General features: G+C 41.1%; 2 protein-coding genes across 3 annotated transcripts in view; one reads left to right on the forward strand and one right to left on the reverse strand.

Moving 5' to 3' along the window:
- Positions 1 to 19,526, forward strand: part of LOC133551727 (zinc finger protein OZF-like) — a 114,056-nt gene that overhangs the window by 25,283 nt on the left and 69,247 nt on the right. The window lies entirely within an intron of this gene.
- On the reverse strand, positions 1,365 to 17,994 carry LOC133568850 (gastrula zinc finger protein XlCGF57.1-like). The gene is made up of 2 exons (XM_061921314.1): positions 17,507 to 17,994; positions 1,365 to 3,513 (listed from the first exon to the last, which is right to left on the reverse strand). Exons 1-2 carry the CDS (start codon positions 17,811 to 17,813, stop codon positions 2,051 to 2,053), a joined length of 1,770 nt encoding a protein of 589 aa, XP_061777298.1. The 5' UTR covers positions 17,814 to 17,994; the 3' UTR covers positions 1,365 to 2,050.

The raw sequence follows: 19,526 nt of genomic DNA on the forward strand, positions 1-19,526 counted from the left end.
GTAACAACCCTTGTGTTACAGCATTAACCCTGTAACACCCCTTGTTGTAAAATAGGACCCAATGACTGTAAATGTGGTAAAAAATGGATGGTTAAAGGTAACGTCGTAATTACGATGTTACCTTTAACCATCCTAAAAAACAACCTGTTATATATTGTTTTACCACATTTACATAGTCATTGGGTCCTATTTTACAACAAGGGGTTCTTACAGGGTTAACCCTGTAACACAAGGGGTGTTACAGAGTTAACCCTGTAACACCCCTTGTTGTAGAATTACGACATTACCTTTAACCATCCTAAAATTCAATCTTTTATATATTGTTTGACCACATTTACACAGTCATTGGGTCCTATTTTACAACAAGGGGTGTTACAGGATTAACCCTGTAACAACCCTGTTACAGGGTTAACCCTGTAACACCCCTTGTTGTAAAATTACGACATTACCTTTAACCATCCTAAAAATCAATCTTTTATATATTGTTTGACCACATTTACACAGTCATTGGGTCCTATTTTACAACAAGGGGTGTTACAGAGTTAACCCTGTAACACCCCTTGTTTTAAAATTACGACGTTACCTTTAACCATCCTAAAAATCAATCTTTTATATATTGTTTGACCACATTTACACAGTCATTGGGTCCTATTTTACAACAAGGGGTGTTACAGGGTTAACCCTGTAACACCCCTTGTGTTACAGAGTTAACCCTGTAACACCCCTTGTTTTAAAATTACGACGTTACCTTTAACCATCCTAAAAAATCAATCTTTTATATATTGTTTGACCACATTTACATAGTCATTGGGTCCTATTTTACAACAAGGGGTGTTACAGGGTTAACCCTGTAACACCCCTTGTGTTACAGGGTTCAAGCAGAGTAAAAATGTCACATAGATGTGCTGTTCTTGCCTGTGGAAATGGTTCCAATATAGATTTTACTAAATGTTACAGCAAACATCTTTGGGTATAGAAAAGAACAGATTTGAGTAAAATAAAAAAAATAAAAAAATGAAGTTATTTCACAGTTCCCAAGATAGTCCATCATTAAGGGAAACACGTTTTCAAACAAAAAAAACTGAGGATGGGAATCTACAACTCATCTTCTGCTTCCTTTATGGCATTTGTCATTAACACATGGTGTGTCAGAGTAACTATGCCTGTTGGGTATGAAGAGGTCCATATCACTACTCAGTGGCCTAGTGGTTATAGAGTGTCCGCCCTGACATGGGTAGGTCGTGAGTTCAAACCCCGGCCGAGTCCTACCAAAGACTACAAAAATGGGAGCCATTACCTCCCTGCTCGGTACTCAGCATCAAGGGTTGGGATTGGGGGTTAAATCACCAAAAAATGATTCCAAGGCGCGGCCACAGCTGCTGCTCCCTGCTCCCCTCACCTCCCAGGGGGTGAACAAGGGGATGGGTCAAATGCAGAGGACACATTTCACCACAACTAATGTGTGTGTGTGTGACAATTATTGCTACTTTGACTTTTGAACTTAAACTAATATAGGCCCACGCTGTATTGGCTCCTGGTTCTTTTAAGCTAAATATGAAAGCATTGCTTCGCCATTAACGCTGGAAGAGTGTAGTGAGCCACAGTAGATACAACACAGTTGTCAGAGGAGGAGCCGAGAGGAGCACTGACAGTCACAACATGATTGTCTGGTGAAGTAGAAAGGGAGACATCCAGTTTGGAGCAAATTCCATCCTTCCTAGTTGACGGAGGCTGCTGAGTATAACTAACTCTCGTGCTTAACCCTCAAGAATGTCACGTCTTTTTACTTCTCAGCAAGTCTCCATGGTGGCCATTTCGATCCCTAAGAAGAATCATTTCAGACTTTAAGTGGATGACTAGTCAATAGTCTCAGATATTAAATTGTCCAATAAGTCTTCATCTGATGGTGGTTTGCAGACACAAAAACATGAACACCATGCAACCAGGTGTAGTTCCAGGCAAATCGAGTCATGTTGGTGTTCAAAATCGGGCATCACTGAAGAAGATGGTTCTTCCCCAGTTGGTCAGAACTAACTTAACAGCAAATTGGTTATTCTCCCGTGTGTGACCTTATGTGCTGGGTCAAACCTTGTCTGGTATGAAAGCTTTTGTCGCAAACTGAACAAGTAAAGGGTTTTTCTCCTGTATGCGTTCTCATGTGATCAGCCAAACTGTTCTTCTGAGAGAAGCTTTTGTCGCACACTGAACAATTAAATGGTTTTTCTCCTGTGTGCGTCCTCATGTGCGGGATCAAATTTCTCTTGTGAGGGAAACCTTTACTGCAAACGGAACATTTAAATGGTTTTTCTCCCGTGTGTGTTATCCTGTGTTGAATTAAATTGCTCTTGTGAGGAAAACTTTTACCACAAATTGAGCAATCAAATGGTTTTTCTCCTGTGTGTGTTCTCGTGTGTTCAGTCAAATTGACTTTTTGATGAAAACTTTTACCGCAGACTGAACAAGTAAATGGTTTTTCTCCTGTGTGTGTTCTCATGTGTTGGGTCAAACCACTTTTTTGAGAAAAGCTTTTGCCACAATCTGAACAATCAAATGGTTTTTCTCCGGTGTGTGTTCTCATGTGTTGAGTCAAATCATACTTTTTAGGAAAGCTTTTACTGCAAACTGAACAATTAAATGGTTTTTCCCCAGTGTGTTTCATGATGTGTTGAGTCAAACTTTGTCTGAAAAAAAACCTTTTGCCGCAAAGAGAGCAACAAAATTTTTCTTCTGTGTGTGTTCTCATGTGTTGGGTCAAACCACTCTTCCGAGAAAAGCTTTTATCACAAACGGAGCAATTAAATGTTTTTTCTTCTGTGTGCATTTTCATGTGTTCAGTCAAATACCTGTTTTGAGAAAAGCTTTTACCACAAACTGAACAACTAAAACTGAACGTTTTAACTCCAGTATGCGTTATCATGTGTTGAGTCAAATGGCTATTTTTAGCAAACCTTTGGCCACAAACTGAACAAATATATGGTTTTTCTCCTGTGTGCGTTCTCATGTGTTCAGTCAAATTGCTCTTTTTGGCAAACCTTTGACCGCAAACTGAACAAATAAACGGCTTTTCTCCTGTGTGTGTTCTCATGTGCTGAATCAAATGGCTTTTTGCAGTGAAACCTTTCGCGCAAACCGAGCAGCTCAAAAGTTTTTGACCTCTCCTCTTTTTGAGGCATTCGGAGTGTTTGTTGTCGGTGGGAGTCCTCACATCACCTTCACAGTCTGTATCGCTGCTCAGAGTTACTTCAACCTCGTCTTCAGCCTCACTATCTGGTCGTGGAGATACAAGTGTGTTTAGTTGGGGTTTCTCTTCATCATCTTCAGTCTTCACAGGGACAACAGCCAGTGGCAACTTGGTGGGATCAGCTTCTTTTGACCCTAGAAGACACTCTCCCTCCTGAGTGATGCAGAGTTCCTCCTCTTCCTTTTTTAAGTGAGGTGGCTGTGGAGTCTCCTGCTTCAAAGTGGAGCTCCCTCGTGACTGAGTGGAACGTTCTTCTGGATGCTGCTGGACGTCTGCAGGACACAAACAACACAAACATACTTTAGCTCAGACGTGATCCATGAGATGTTTCTCCTTGAACTCCCGCCCCACTTTCTTCTATGTACTGTATGTGTGTGCAGTATTTCATGGCCATTCATTTAGTGCCTTGCCATTGTTAGAATATTATAGTAAAAGTAAATTTTTCAAACTTCATTAGACTTCAAACTGTTTGATCAAGCGCACAAAAAATATGCGGCCTCATCATCGTCCTTCAGGCCTGGCTACCGAGCTTCCAATAGCCCAGCTCCCACCTGTGCCTTCACGCAAAATGAAAATAAATAAATGGGTTGTACTTGTGTAGCGCTTTTCTACCTTCAAGGTACTCAAAGCACTTTGACACTACTTCCACATTTACCCATTCACACACACATTCACACACTGATGGAGGGAGCTGCCATGCAAGGCGCCAACCAGCACCCATCAGGAGCAAGGGTGAAGTGTCTTGCTCAGGACACAACGGACGTGACGAGGTTGGTACTAGGTGGGGATTGAACCAGGGACGCTCGGGTTGCGCACGGCCACTCTCCCACTGGCTCTGTTGATGGTAAGGATTAGAGATGTCGATAAATGCTTTAAAATGTAATATCGGGAATTATCGGTATCGGTTTCAAAAAGTAAAATGTATGACTTTTTAAAACGCTGCTGCACGGAGTGGTACACGGACGTAGAGAGAAGTACAGAGCGCCAATAAACCTTAAAAGGGAACATTATCACAATTTCAAAAGGGTTAAAAACAATAAAAATCAGTTCCCAGTGGCTTGTTGTATTTTTCGAAGTTTTTTTCAAAATTTTACACCTCCCGGAATATCCCCCAAAAAAGCTTTAAAGTTCTTAATTTTCGCTATTTGCGATGCGACTATCCATTTCCCTGTGACGTCACACAGTGCTGCCAATGTAAACAACATGGCGGTTACCACAGCAAGATATAGCGACATTAGCTCGGATTCAGACTCGGATTTCAGCGGCTTAAGCGATTCAACAGATTACGCATGTATTGAAACAGATGGTTGGAGTATGAAAATATTGAAGAAGAAACTGAAGCTATTGAGCGAATAGCTATTGAGGCTATTCATAGCCATAGCATAGCCGAATAGCTGCGTTAGCATCGCCGGTAAAATGTGCGGACCAAACGATCAGGACTTTCGCATCTTGTGACACTGGAGCAACTTAAATCCCTCGATTGGTAAGTGTTTGTTTCGTATTAAATGTGGGGATCTAGTTTTAAATGTACATACAGCAAGCGTAAATAGCATGTTAGCATCGATTAGCGTAGCATGTTAGCATCGATTAGCTGGCAGTCATGCCGTCACCAAATATGTCTGATTAGCACATAAGTCAACAACATCAACAAAACTCACCTTTGTGATTTCGTTGACTATCGTTGCAAATGCATCTGCAGGTTATCCATACATCTCTGTGCCATGTCTGCCTTAGCATCGCTGGCAGACACTCTGGCAAATTCAATGGGGGTCTGGTGCCAGATTTATTGCCAGTGGTGCAACTTGAATCCCTCCCTGTTAGTGTTGTTACACCCTCCGACAACACACCGACGAGGCATGATGTCTCCAAGGTTCCAAAAAATAGTGCAAAAAACGTAAAATAACAGAGCTGAGACCCGGTGTTTGTAATGTGTTGAAAATGAAAATGGCGGGTGTGTTACCTCGGCGACGTCACGTTCTGACGTCATCGCTAAAAGACCGATAAACAGAAAGGCGTTTAATTTGCCAAAATTCATCCATTTAGAGTTCGGAAATCGTTTAAAAAAATGTATGGTCTTTTTTATGCACCATCAAGGTATATCATTGACGCTTACATAGGTTTGGTGATAATGTTCCCCTTTAACGGCGCTGCCTTTGCGTGCCGGCCCAATCACATAATATCTACGGCTTTTCACACGCACACAAGTGAATGCAAGGCATACTTGGTCAACAGCCATACAGGTCACATTGAGGGTGGCCGTATAAACAACTTTAACACTGTGACAAATATGCGCCACACTGTGAACCCACACCAAACAAGAAAGAGGGAGAACATCCGCACCGTAACACAACAGAACAAATACCCAGATCCCCTTGCAGCACTAACTCTTCCAGGACACTACAATATACACACCCGTAACACCCTAGCTACCCCCGCCCACCTCAACCTCCTCATACTCTCTCAGGGAGAGCATGTCCCAAAGTACAGGCTGCAGATTTGAAGTATGTTAAAAAAAAAAAGAACTTTGTAACTTTATTAATAAATATGGCAGTGCCATGTTGGCGTTTTTTTCCATAACTTGAGTTGATTTATTTTGGAAAAATTTGCTACATTGCAACAAAATTAGGCATAATAATGTGTTAATTCCACGACTGTATAAATCGGTATCGGTTGATATCGGACTCGGTAATTGAGAGTTGGACAATATCTGCAAAAAAGCCATAATCGGACATCTCTAGTAACGATACCAAGTCCTATATGGCGAGTCGCTCGTATCCCGACCTGTGACTTCTTCCCGCAGGTGAGAACCAGTGGTGGTCAACCTAGCCAAGATGGCTGTCGTGCAGCAAGCATCGGGCAAACTGTCTGAGTACGCAAGAGGCCTAGATCTTCCTGCATAAAGCAGATATGAGGGAAAAAATGACATTATGCAATGGAATATAAATCGCTATGCTTTGTCCCCAAAAAATATTTGTCCAGTGATATCAAGGATTATCTGACAATTGCGTTCCAAGACATATCGAACTATCTTGTGCACCAGATATGACAAAACATACAAATTTGGAAAAATGTGGAGGTCTACAACCTCTCTGTGTGTGGCTGGGTCAAGGAAATTGGTGTCAAGACTATTAAAAGTGTAAAATTTGGTAGAAATCGAAAACCGATATAAACTTTAGGATAGTGTTGTCCTGACACGAATATTTTGGTACTGGTACCCAAATGTATTTCGATACTTTTTTTTACTTTTCTAAATAAAGGGGACCACAAAAAATGGCATTATTGGCTTTATTTTCACAACAAATCTTAAGGTACATTAAAAAAATGTTTATAATTGCAAGTTTGTCCTTAAAGGGGAACATTATCACAATTTTAAAAGGGTTAAAAACAATAAAAATCAGTTCCCAGTGGCTTGTTGTATTTTTTGAAGTTTTTTTCAAAATTTTACCGGTCTCGGAATATCCCTAAATAAAGCTTTAAAGTGCCTTATTTTCGCTCTCTGCGAAGACACTGGCCATTTCCCTGTGACGTCACACAGTGCTGCCAATGTAAACAAACAATGGGAATACCACAGCAAGATATAGTGACATTAGCTCGGATTCAAACTTGGATTTCAGCGACTTAAGCGATTCAACAGATTACGCATGTATTGAAACAGATGGTTGGAGTATGAAAATATTGAAGAAGAAACTGAAGCTATTGAGCGAATAGCTATTGAGGCTATTCATAGCCATAGCATAGCCGAATAGCTGCGTTAGCATCGCCGGTAAAATGTGCGGACCAAACGATCAGGACTTTCGCATCTTGTGACACTGGAGCAACTTAAATCCGTCGATTGGTAAGTGTTTGTTTCGCATTAAATGTGGGTGGAAGGAAACGTAATATAGTTGCAAATGCGTCTACAGGTTATCCATACATCTCTGTGCCATGTCTGCTTTAGCACCGCCGGTAAATAGCATGTTAGCATCGATTAGCGTGGCATGTTGGCATCGATTAGCTGGCAGTCAACATCAACAAAACTCACCTTTGTGATTTCGTTGACTATCGTTGCAAATGCATCTGCAGGTTATCCATACATCTCTGTGCCATGTCTGCTTTAGCATCGCCGGTCAAATGTGGAGACACTCTGGCACATTCAATGGGGGTCTGGCGGCATAGCTCGGTTGGTAGAATGGCCGAACCAGCAACTTGAGGGTTGCAGGTTCGATTCCCGCTTGTGCCATCCTAGTTACTGCCGTTGTGTCCTTGGGCGAGACACTTTACCCACCTGCTCCCAGTGCCACCCACACTGGTTTAAATGTAACTTAGATATTGGGTGTCACTATGTAAAGCGCTTTGAGTCACTTGAGAAAAGCGCTATATAAATATAATTCACTTCAATTCACTTCACTTCAGACACTTTGGCATCTTGGGGCCAGTGGTGCAACTTGAATCCCTCCCTGTTAGTGTTGTTACACCCTCCGACAACACACCGACGAGGCATGATGTCTCCAAGGTTCCAAAAAATAGTCAAAAAACGGAAAATAACAGAGCTGAGACCCGGTGTTTGTAATGTGTTGAAAATGAAAATGGTGGGTGTGTTACCTCGGCGATGTCACATTCTGACGTCATCGCCTCCAGCGCGATTAACAGAAAGGCGTTTAATTCGCCAAAATTCACCCATTTAGAGTTCGGAAATCGGTTAAAAAAATACATGGTCTTTTTTCTGCACCATCAAGGTATATATTGACGCTTACATAGGTCTGCTGATAATGTTCCCCTTTAAATAAAATAGTGAACATACAAGACAACTTGTTTTTTGATAGTAAGTAAACTCCTAATTAGTCTGCTGACGTGTGCAGAAACATATCGTGTCATTTATCTACCTGCTATTTTGTCAACATGATTAAGGACAAGCTGTAAAAAATTTTGATTAATCTTATTGTTCATTTGCTGTTAATATCTGCTTACTTTCACTTTCAACATGTTCTACCTATACTTACCTTAAAGGGGAACATTATCAGCAGACCTATGTAAGCGTCAATATATACCTTGATGGTGCAGAAAAAAGACCATGTATTTTTTTAACCGATTTCCGAACTCTAAAAGGGTGAATTTGGCGATTTAAACGCCTTTCAATGGTTCGCCTGTTGGAGCAATGACCTTTCACCCGTGACGTCACAACATGAAGCGACCCGCCTATTTCTCAAACACATTACACACACCAAGTCAAATCAGCTCTGTCGTTTTCCGTTTTTTCGACTGTTTCCCGTACCTTGGAGACATCATGCCTCGTCGGTGTGTTGTCGGAGGGTGTAACAACACTAACAGGGAGGGATTCAAGTTGCAAACATGGTCAAAAGATGCGAAAGTCCCTCGTTTGTTCCGCAGACATATTTGGTCACGGCATGACAGCAAGCTAATCGATGCTAACATGCTATTTAGGCTAGCTGAATGTACATATTGCATTAATATGCCTCATTTGTAGCTATATTTGCATCCAGCCTTTCCCTGCACCCACATTTAATGCCAAACAAACACATACCAATCGTTGGTTAGAAGGCGATTGCCAAATTTGTCCGCGCTTCCTCCCGTGCCGCTGTCTGTCGTGATATGACTCAAAAGCTTCTCTTTCTTCTTTAATTTCGTTTTCGCTACCTGCCTCCACATTCCAACCATCCGTTTCAATACATGCGTAATCTGTTGAATCGCTTACGCCGCTCAAATCCGAGTCTGAATCTGTGCTAATATCGCCATACCTTTCTGTGCTGTTCGCCAAGTTTGTTTCTGTGTGGTCAAGCTGTGACATCACAGGATAATGGACGGTTAAAGGGGAACATTATCACAATTTCAGAAGGGTTAAAACCAATAAAAATCAGTTCCCAGTGGCTTATTTTATTTTTCAAAGTTTTTTTTCAAAATTTTACCCATCATGCAATATCCCGAAAAACGGCTTCAAAGTGCCTGATTTTCACCATCAGTACATCCACCCGTTCATTTTCCTGTGACGTCACTGCGGGAAGCCAATACAAACATGGCGGATAAAACAGAAAGGTATGGCGACATTAGCTCGGATTCAGACTCGGATTTCAGCGGCTTAAGCGATTAAACAGATTACGCATGGATTGAAACGGATGGTTGGAGTGTGGAGGCAAATAGCGAAAACGAAATTGAAGAAGAAACTGAAGCTATTGAGCCATATTACGACAGACAGTGGCAAAGAGGACGAGTTCGGCGATTGCCTTCTAACCAACGATTGCATCATTTGACCACTGGTGCAACTTGAATCTGTCGATTGGTATGTGTTTGTTTGGCATCAAATGTGGGTGGAGGGAAAGGCTGGATGCAAATAGAGCTACAAATGAGGCATAATGATGCAATATGTACATACAGCTAGCCTAAATAGCATGTTAGCATCAATTAGCTTGCAGTCATGCCGTGACCAAATATGTCTGCGGAACAAACGAGGGATTTTCGCATCTTTTGACCAAATATGTCCTATTAGCACATAAGTCAATAACATCAACAAAACTCGCCTTTGTGATTTTGTTGACTTTATCGTTGCAAATGCATCTGCTTTGAGTGTCGCAGGATACCCACACATCTCTGCAGTAGCATCGCTATCGTCGGTAAAGTGTGCAGAACAAACGAGGGACTTTCGCATCTTTTGACCACTGGTGCAACTTGAATCCGTCGATTGGTATGTGTTTGTTTGGCATTAAATGTGGGTGGAGGGAAAGGCTGGATGCAAATATAGCTACAAATGAGGCTTAATGATGCAATATGTACATGCAGCTAGCCTAAATATCATGTTAGCATCGATTAGCATGCCGTGACTATTGATATATCTGATTAGCACACTCCACGTAAGTCAACTTGAATCCGTCCCTGTTCGTGTTGTTACTAGGGTTGGGTATAGAGTATCGAGTATCGATTGAAACCGGGACTAACTTTCCGATTCTCCCGGAATCGTTCAAAAGTTTACATTTCAATTCCTGGTTTCGATACCCAGTCCGCTGACCGGAAAAAAAGAATAAGTCCGCCGACCGGAAGAAGAAGCGCCCACCGCCGGAAGTGTTAGCATAGCCGAGCTTATGTAGCCGAGCGAGTCAGTCAAGCATGGATAGCGGGCGTCGACGGTCGAAAGTGTGGCTTTATTTTACTAAAAAAAATGAAATATCGGCGAAATGTAACACGTGCGACAGGACTGTTTGGTGCTTAGGAGGGTGCACGTCGAACATGATGAAGCACCTCCGAGTTCATGGAGTACAAATAAATGCGAGTCCCGACCGTCCTCCTCTGCCTCTTCCTCTGGCTCCGGCTCCGACGCCCAGCCTGCCACTTCGGTGACTGCACTGCAGTCCGAATCCGGTAAGTAAAACAATATATATATGCAATAAATAACGTGTTTTGCCCCAACGTTGAGGCAGCTAACAAATTAGCCCGCATATTTTTTCATAGACAATTTACAACCTGCTAGCCAGGCTCCGCCATGTGCTCAGCGTACTCCGTTCACCGTAGCGGCAATGGGGGAGATGGAGACGGAGGAGTGCCACAGAAAGGTCACTGCACACATAGTCAAAAGACTGCATCCCTTTTCAGAGGTGGAATCTCCAACATTTAGGTTAGTTAAGCATTGACGTTAGAGCTAAGCTAATTGATACTGGGTTAAAAACTAACAGCAACATTACATGTGTGTTTATGTTTGCAGGGATATGGTGAAGACTCTCAACCCAAAATACATACCACCTTCCAGGGACTACCTGGCAAACACATTGATGCTACAAGAAGAATCGGAATTGAGAATAGTCAGGAATCGGAATCGTTCGAATTCAAACGATACCCAACCCTAGTTGTTACACCCTCCGACAACACACCGACGAGGCATAACAACAGGGTTTCCCACACATTCATTTATTTGTGGCGGCCCGCCACGAAAGAATTAAGGCCGCCACAAATAAAAATGAAATTTTTTTTTAAATACAATTTCAAAAAAATGTATATTTTTTTAATTTTTAATTTTTATTTTTTCCCGGCTTTTGACTCGCTCGACCGCTCATAAAAGCAATGGGACTCCGTCTGTGAATGGAGCTTGTAGTTACATATTATATAAATATGTAAATATTATAGAAATATGTACATAAAGTGTTGTAATTCTATTCCAACTCCGCGTTCTTCTAGGTCATTGCCGCCGCCGCTGCCAAAATCCCCCCCCCTGCCGCCTGACCACATGACCACAAGTAGATGCCTGACCTGTGGGAAACACTGCATAATGTCTCCATGAATTGATCAACGTGGACCCCGACTTAAAGGGGAACATTATCACAATTTCAAAAGGGTTACAAACAATAAAAATCAGTTCCCAGTGGCTTGTTGTATTTTTTGAAGTTTTTTTCTAAATATTACACTTCCCGGAATATCCCTAAATAAAGCTTTAAAGTGCCTTATTTTCGACTCTCTGCGAAGACACTGGCCATTTCCCTGTGACGTCACACAGTGCTGCCAATGTAAACAAACAATGGGAATACCACAGCAAGATATAGCGACATTAGCTCGGATTCAAACTCGGATTTCAGCGACTTAAGCGATTCAACAGATTACGCATGTATTGAAACAGATGGTCGGAGTATGGAGGCAGATAGCGAAAACGAAATTGAAGAAGAAATTGAAGCTATTGAACGAATAGCCATTGACACTATTCGGCCATAGCGTGGGTGTACCTAATGAAGTGCCCCATAGCATGGCTGCCTTATTAGCATCGCCGGTAAAATGTGCGGACCAAACGATCAGGACTTTCGCATCTTGCGACACTGGAACAACTTAAATCCGTCGATTGGTAAGTGTTTGTTTTGCATTAAATGTGGGTATCTAGTTTCAAATGTACATACAGCTAGCGTAAATAGCATGTTAGCATCAATTAGCGTAGCATGTTAGCATTGATTAGCTGGCAGTCATGCCGTGACCAAATATGTCTGATTAGCACATAAGTCAACAACATCAACAAAACTCACCTTTGTGATTTCGTTGACTAAATGGTTGCAAATGCATCTGCAGGTTATCCATACATCTCTGTGCCATGTCTGCCTTAGCATCGCCGGTAAAATGTGAAGACACTTTGGTACATTCAATGGGGGTCTGGCGGCAGACACTTTCTCATCTTCGGGCCAGTGGTGCAACTTGAATCCCTCCCTGTTAGTGTTGTTACACCCTCCGACAACACACCGACGAGGCATGATGTCTCCAAGGTTCCAAATATAGTCGAAAAAACGGAAAATAACAGAGCTGAGACCCGGTGTTTGTAATGTGAAAATGAAAATGGCGGGTGTGTTACCTCAGTGACGTCACGTTCTGACGTCATCGCTAAAAGACCGATAAACAGAAAGGCGTTTATTTTGCCAAAATTCACCCGTTTAGAGTTCGGAAATCGGTTAAAAAAATACATGGTCTTTTTTCTGCAACATCAAGGTATATATTGACGCTTACATAGGTCTGCTGATAATGTTCCCCTTTAAACAAGTTGAAAAACTTATTGGGGTGTTACCATTTAGTGGTCAATTGTACGGAATATGTACTGAACTGTGCAATCTACCAATAAAAGTATCAATCAATCAAAAAAACTCCAAGGTACGGAAAACAGTCGAAAAAACGGAAAATTACAGAGCTGATTTGACTTGGTTTGTGTAATGTGTTTGAGAAAATGGCGGATTGCTTCCCGTTGTGACGTCACGGGTGAAATGTCGATGCTCCGACAGCGAACAACTGAAAGGCGCTTCAATCGCCAAATTCACCCATTTAGAGTTCGGAAATCGGTTAAAAAAATATATGGTCTTTTTTTCTGCACCATCAAGGTATATATTGACGCTTACATAGGTCTGCTGATAATGTTCCCCTTTAAAATGTAATAATATCACTTATTCTTCTTGTTTGGACACTTTACATTAGTTTTGGATGATACCACAAATTTGGGTATCAATCTGATACCAAGTAGTTACAGGATCATACATTGTTCATATTCAAAATATGTCCAGAGACATATTTCCTGAGTTTATTAACATCATATAATTTTTCTTTTAAATGAAAGAAGATTTTGTGATGCTAAAAATATAATATCATGTGATGAGGTGGCGACTTATCCAGGGTGTACGCCGCCTTCCGCCCGATTGTAGCTAAGATAGGCACCAGCGCCCCCCGCAGCCCCAAAGTGAATAAGCGGTAGGAAATGGATGGATGGGCATAGTATTATCGACTAGATACGCTCTTGTACTTGGTATCATTACAGTGGATGTGAAGTGAAGTGAAGTGAATTATATTTATATAGCGCTTTTCTCAAGTGACTCAAAGCGCTTTACATAGTGAAACCCAATACCTAAGTTACATTTAAACCAGTGTGGGTGGCCCTGGGAGCAGGTGGGTAAAGTGTCTTGCCCAAGGACACAATGGCAGTGACTAGGATGGCAGAAGCGGGAATCGAACCTGCAACCCTCAAGTTGCTGGCACGGCCACTGTACCAACCGAGCTAAACCGCTGTTAGGTGTAGATCCACCCATGGCGTTTGTACGCCGTCATTAGCGGTGTGTAGAGAAGCATGTTACTACACATGTTACTTTTCAGAGGTGGTATAGTACCGAATATGATACATTAGTATTGCGGTACTAAACTAATACTGGTATACCTTACAACCCTACTTTAGAGATATGAATGGCGAGCCTCAAGAACCATCTATATCTAGTAGTCATACCAAAGACTATAAAATTGTGAGCCGTTACTTCCCTGCTTGACGCTCAGCATCAAGGGTTGCAATTGGGGGTTAAATCAATTGGGGGTTAAATCAATTGGGGGTTAAATCAATAATCCCCAGCAAGACCATCCAGAAGCTGCAGTACATACAAAATAGTGCTGCGAGGATCCTGATGAGAGTGCGAAAACATGACCACATCACACCAACTCTCAAATCCCTTCACTGGCTTCTGTTCCATTCAGGATTGAATTCAAGATCTCCCTACTAACTCACCAGGGCCTCCATGGAAATGCCCCCCTCTACCTCAAGGAACTGCTCAACCCCAAATCCTCCACACGACACGCCCTCCTCCAACTTCCAGGGACAAAGCTTTGAACAATGGGAGACCGGGCTTTCTGCTCCGCTGCTCCCAGTCTGTGGAACGCTCTCCCTGACCACCTGAGGGCACCACAGACTGTGGATGCTTTTAAAAAAGGCTTAAAAACCATCTTTTTAAAAAAGCTTTTTTATAGACATGCATGCTGGTTCTAGCTATTGGGCTGTTTCTAGTTTTATATTTTATTTATTTTTATTATTACAATTTTTTTACACTGTGTCACTTTGAGGTTGTTTGCTTAACGTAAAGTGCTTTTTACAAAGAAAATCTATTATTATTTTTATTATTATAAAAATGATTCCCGGGCGAGGCCACTGCTGTTGCTCACTGCTCTCCTCACCTCGCAGAGGGTGATCAGGGGTGATGGGTCAAATGCAGAGAACAATTTCGCCACACCTAGGTGTGTGTGTGTGTGTGTGTGTGTGTGTGTGTGTGTGTGTGTGTGTGTGTGTGACAATCATTGGTACTTTAACTTTTTAAAGGTAGGTGGATTGTCTCGTTGGAAAGTCTTGAATCGGTTCATTGAAGTTCTGCTACAAAATATGGACGCTCTAATCTCACGAGACTTCCGTGTTGACGTAATACGAGAGTTACGTTCTTGTTTGACAAAAGAGCAACATGGCAGACAGCCCCGAACGAGTTTACAAACAACACACTTCCAAATCTTTAATCTAAAGTGTAATAAAGGTTTGTACTTCTTCTAAAAAGAATGGTCAGTGTCAGAGCTTGGCAGTAAGTCGGAGCCGGCTCCAGTGAGGGTTGGACTGCGCCAAGGTTGCCCTTTGTCACCCATTTGGTTCATAACTTTTATGGACAGAATTTCTAGGCGCAGTCAAGGCTTTGATGGGATCCGGTTTGGTGGCTGCAGGATTAGGTCTCTGCTGTTTGGCAGATGATGTGGTCCTGATGGCTTCATCTGGACAGGATCTTCAGCTCTCACTGGATCGGTTCGCAGCCGAGTGTGAAGCGACTGGAATGAGAATCAGCACCTCCAAGTCCGAGTCCATGGTTCTCGCCCGGAAAAGGGTGGAATGCCATCTCCGGGTTGGGGAGGAGACCCTGCCCCAAGTGGAGGAGTTCAAGTACCTCAGAGTCTTTCTTGTTCACGAGTGAGGGAAGAGTGGATGGTGAGATCGACAGGTGGATCGGTGCGGCGTCTTCAGTAATGCGGACGTTGTATCGATCCGTTGTGGTGAAGAAGGAGCTGAGCCGGAAGGCAAAGCTCTCAATTTACTGATCGATCTACGTTCCCATCCTCACCTATGGTCATGAGCTTTGGGTTACAACCACAAGGACAAGATCACGGGTACAAGCGGCCCAAATGAGTTTCCTCCGAGGACGAGAAGCTCTGTCATTCGGGAGGAGCTCAGAGTAAAACCGCTGCTCCTCCACATGGAGAGGAGCCAGATGAGGTGGTTCGGGCATCAGGTCAGGATGCCACCCGAACGCCTCCCTAGGGAGGTGTTTAGGGCACGTCCAACCGGTAGGAGGCCACGGGGAAGACCCAGGACACGTTGGGAAGACTATGTCTCCCGGCTTGGCCTGAGAATGCCTTGGGATCCCCCAGGAGGAGCTGGACTAAGTGGCTAGGGAGAGGGAAGTCTGGGCTTCCCTGCTTAGGCTGCTGCCCCCGTGACCTGACCTCGGATAAGCGGAAGAAAATGGACGGAAAATGATAAGTTTGATCAAATTCGGCCATTTGTAACGTTTGGAAAGCAGCGATAAAGAAGCGGCAGCACCATTAATCTGATTTTTGTTACTGTCCATCAGCATGGAATCACATTGAAGCGTAAAATAATTCATTGTTAGTGAATCATATCCAATCGACAATTAAGACAGCGATGCACTCCTCGAGGAATTATATTTCATTTTTGCTTGGATAAGGTTTTTTTTCTTGATTAAACTTCATATCGACAGCCGTGTTTGTTGTTGTTGCACACGCTGTTCATGAGTATGTGTTTTTCCTTGTCTTTTTCATTTTGTTTTACTATAGATGTCCTTTTTGTGTACGTCCTGAAAACTATTCTATACATACATACATATATATATATATATATATATATATATATATATATATATATATATATATATATATATATATACATATACTGTATACATACATATATATATATATATATATATATACACATATACTGTATATATATATATATATATATATATATACTGTATATATATTTTTTTATATACATCTATATATTTAAATATATATATATATATATATCTATATATTGCAATGAGGTGGCGACTTGTCCAGGGTGTACTCCGCTTTCCAAGTACAGCTGAGATAGGCGCCAGGGAACCCCCGCAACCCCAAAAAGTGACAAGTGGTAGAAAATGGATGGATGGAGGTATATATATATATATATATATATATATATATATATATATAAAATTGTATTTCAATTTTTTTGTTTTAATAACGTTGAATAGCATTTCTATGATAAACTACATTCCTCCATAAAATAAATAAACAGCTCTAATCAATTTCTATATTACTTGTAAATAAAATGGGTTTTGTTTAATAACATGGTTCCCAATCATTTAATAAAATCAAACACAAATAAGATAACACGAAAAATATTCTCTTTTGTAAAGTAAATCTGCACAGCAAATCAGGGCATCTACATCAACAATAAAATGTTCCTAAAAAGCTAGAAAGGGAAGATTGAAAAAAAAAAAGTTATGATTTTTTTTTTTTTTAATTTATTTAGGATATTTTTTGAAACGATTAAGATTCGTTTCATATAAGAATTCCAATTAATTTGAAAGTTGTTGTTTTACACCTATAATATACATATATATATATATATATATATATACACACACACACACACACACACACACACACACACACACACACACACACACACACACACACACACACACATATATGTCTAACTTTTGCTAGCACTTATTTATGAGATAGAATGCATTAAAAACAGACAAAAATGTGTTCTTGCCTGACATAAGGATTGTGAATGACACGCAAACTTCCCATAAAGTGCAGTTGCCCTTTAAGGTATATTCGAGTTTAAAATAGGCCAAATTGATGTTGAAAAGACCAATTTTTTTGAACGCATCATGACACTATATTCTTACTGTCGCCATTTTCTGAAACTTGACAGCCCTGGTGTTATTTTTGTTGTTGTATTACCTCCAATCCTCTGCAGGTTGATGTAAACATGTGCTCCAGTCTTCTCTGCACACATTGAACATCTTTTTTCTCTCTTCTTCTTCAAGCTAACAATCATGGCCGTTCTTTCTTTACACTCTTCGACAAAGTCAGCTAGTGTATCATCAACGCTCTTTTCGGGGCTTCCGCCAGCCTCCAAAATGTCGTTGTCGGAAACTTCAAGTCGTTCATCTTCATTTGGAATGTTGGTCTTTTTCTGCCTTGCTGATTGTTTTTCACTTTCTCTTTGACATGACGTCACCGTCTTAGCATAGCAGTAGTCGTCCATCTTCTATCACGTCTTCAATCTTCACTTCAGGTAACACTCCGTCGCTCCAAACCCGACTTCCGTTTCGTGGGCTTCAGAAAAGACGAATATTTAACGATCTACATAACCGTTAAAGCATTAGTTTGAAACTTCTTCAGGAGAACAAAGCTGCTCTGTCGGCCATCTTGGTCAATGTCACTACCAGCACGGTCCACGCATGCGCAAGACGTCATTTCCGGTGCGTGTATGGCTTTATTTATTATTTTTATTTTTTGGAACAATTGGAATATTTATTGTACACAATTAGGCATTCGATGATCTTTATTTCCCACTTTATTGTCATACATCATTATCACACACACGCACACGCACACACACACACACACGCACGCATATATATATATATATATATATATATATATATATATATATATATATATATATATACGTGTGTGTGTATATATATATATATATATACATACATACATACATACATACATACATACATACATACATACATACATACATACATACATATATATATATATATATATATGTATATATATATATATACATATATATATCAATGTTTATTTATAAAGCCCTAAATCACTAGTGCCTCAAACCACAACACAAACCACAACGACATCCTCGGTAGAGCCCACATAAGGGCAAGGAAAACTCACCCCAGTGGGTTGTCGGTGTCAGTGACAATGATGACTATGAGAAACCTTGGAGAGGACCAGGGATTGAACCCAGAACCTTTGTATTGTGAGGCACATGCACTAACCCCTAAACCCCCCTGCTCCATTATTATTATTATTACTTAGGTTCACACAAATGTAACATAATAGAATAGAACATAGAATAACATATGCATCATATGATATGAAATAATAAAATACATCATATAATATATGAACTATTATAATATATATTTGATATACTATGATATATGATATACAATGATATAATATGGTATATTACAATAGTAATATAATACAATATAATACAATATGACTGAAAATTAAGTCAGATAGGAAATATTTGTGATATCATTCATACATTTATTGAAACACACAAGGGAGGGAGGTCAAAAGCGTCCATCATTGAAGAGTCTTCGGGGGGATGTTTTCAGAACAGCCTCCTCCTGTTGTTGCATCCAGACCATACGAGGGAGTCAATTCGTAGATTAGGATTTAGTTTTCCCGTGAGCAGACATTACAGTGGCTTGTCTGTTCTATTCCATGCCGGCCCTCATATCCAATTTTTCCCTTTCAACCAGCTTTTCCACAATGTGATCCATCTCTCCATTCAGTTCGAAAATCGCCCCAGACTGTGATCCGACATTCCGGCCCAATTCTTTCATTGCGACGACCAGCCTTTGTGCTCCTTGAGTGGCTGCCATCGTCTTACGAATTTGACGATACACCAATGTGCTCGGTGAAGGCTTGTACTTCTTGCTTTCTGATTTTCACCCATGTGTCATCCACATATTTGTACCAATGACTTGGTGCTGTTCCCTTAAAGGGGAACATTATCAGCAGATCTATGTAAGCGTCAATATATACCTTGATGGTGCAGAAAAAAGACCATATATTTTTTTAACCGATTTCCGAACTCTAAATGGGTGAATTTTGGCGAATTAAACGCCTTTCTGTTTATCGCGCTGGAGGCGATGACGTCAGAATGTGACGTCGCCGAGGTAACACACCCACCATTTTCATTTTCAAC

This window comes from Nerophis ophidion, linkage group LG01, assembly GCF_033978795.1.
Source record: "Nerophis ophidion isolate RoL-2023_Sa linkage group LG01, RoL_Noph_v1.0, whole genome shotgun sequence".
Classification (NCBI taxonomy): domain Eukaryota; kingdom Metazoa; phylum Chordata; class Actinopteri; order Syngnathiformes; family Syngnathidae; genus Nerophis; species Nerophis ophidion.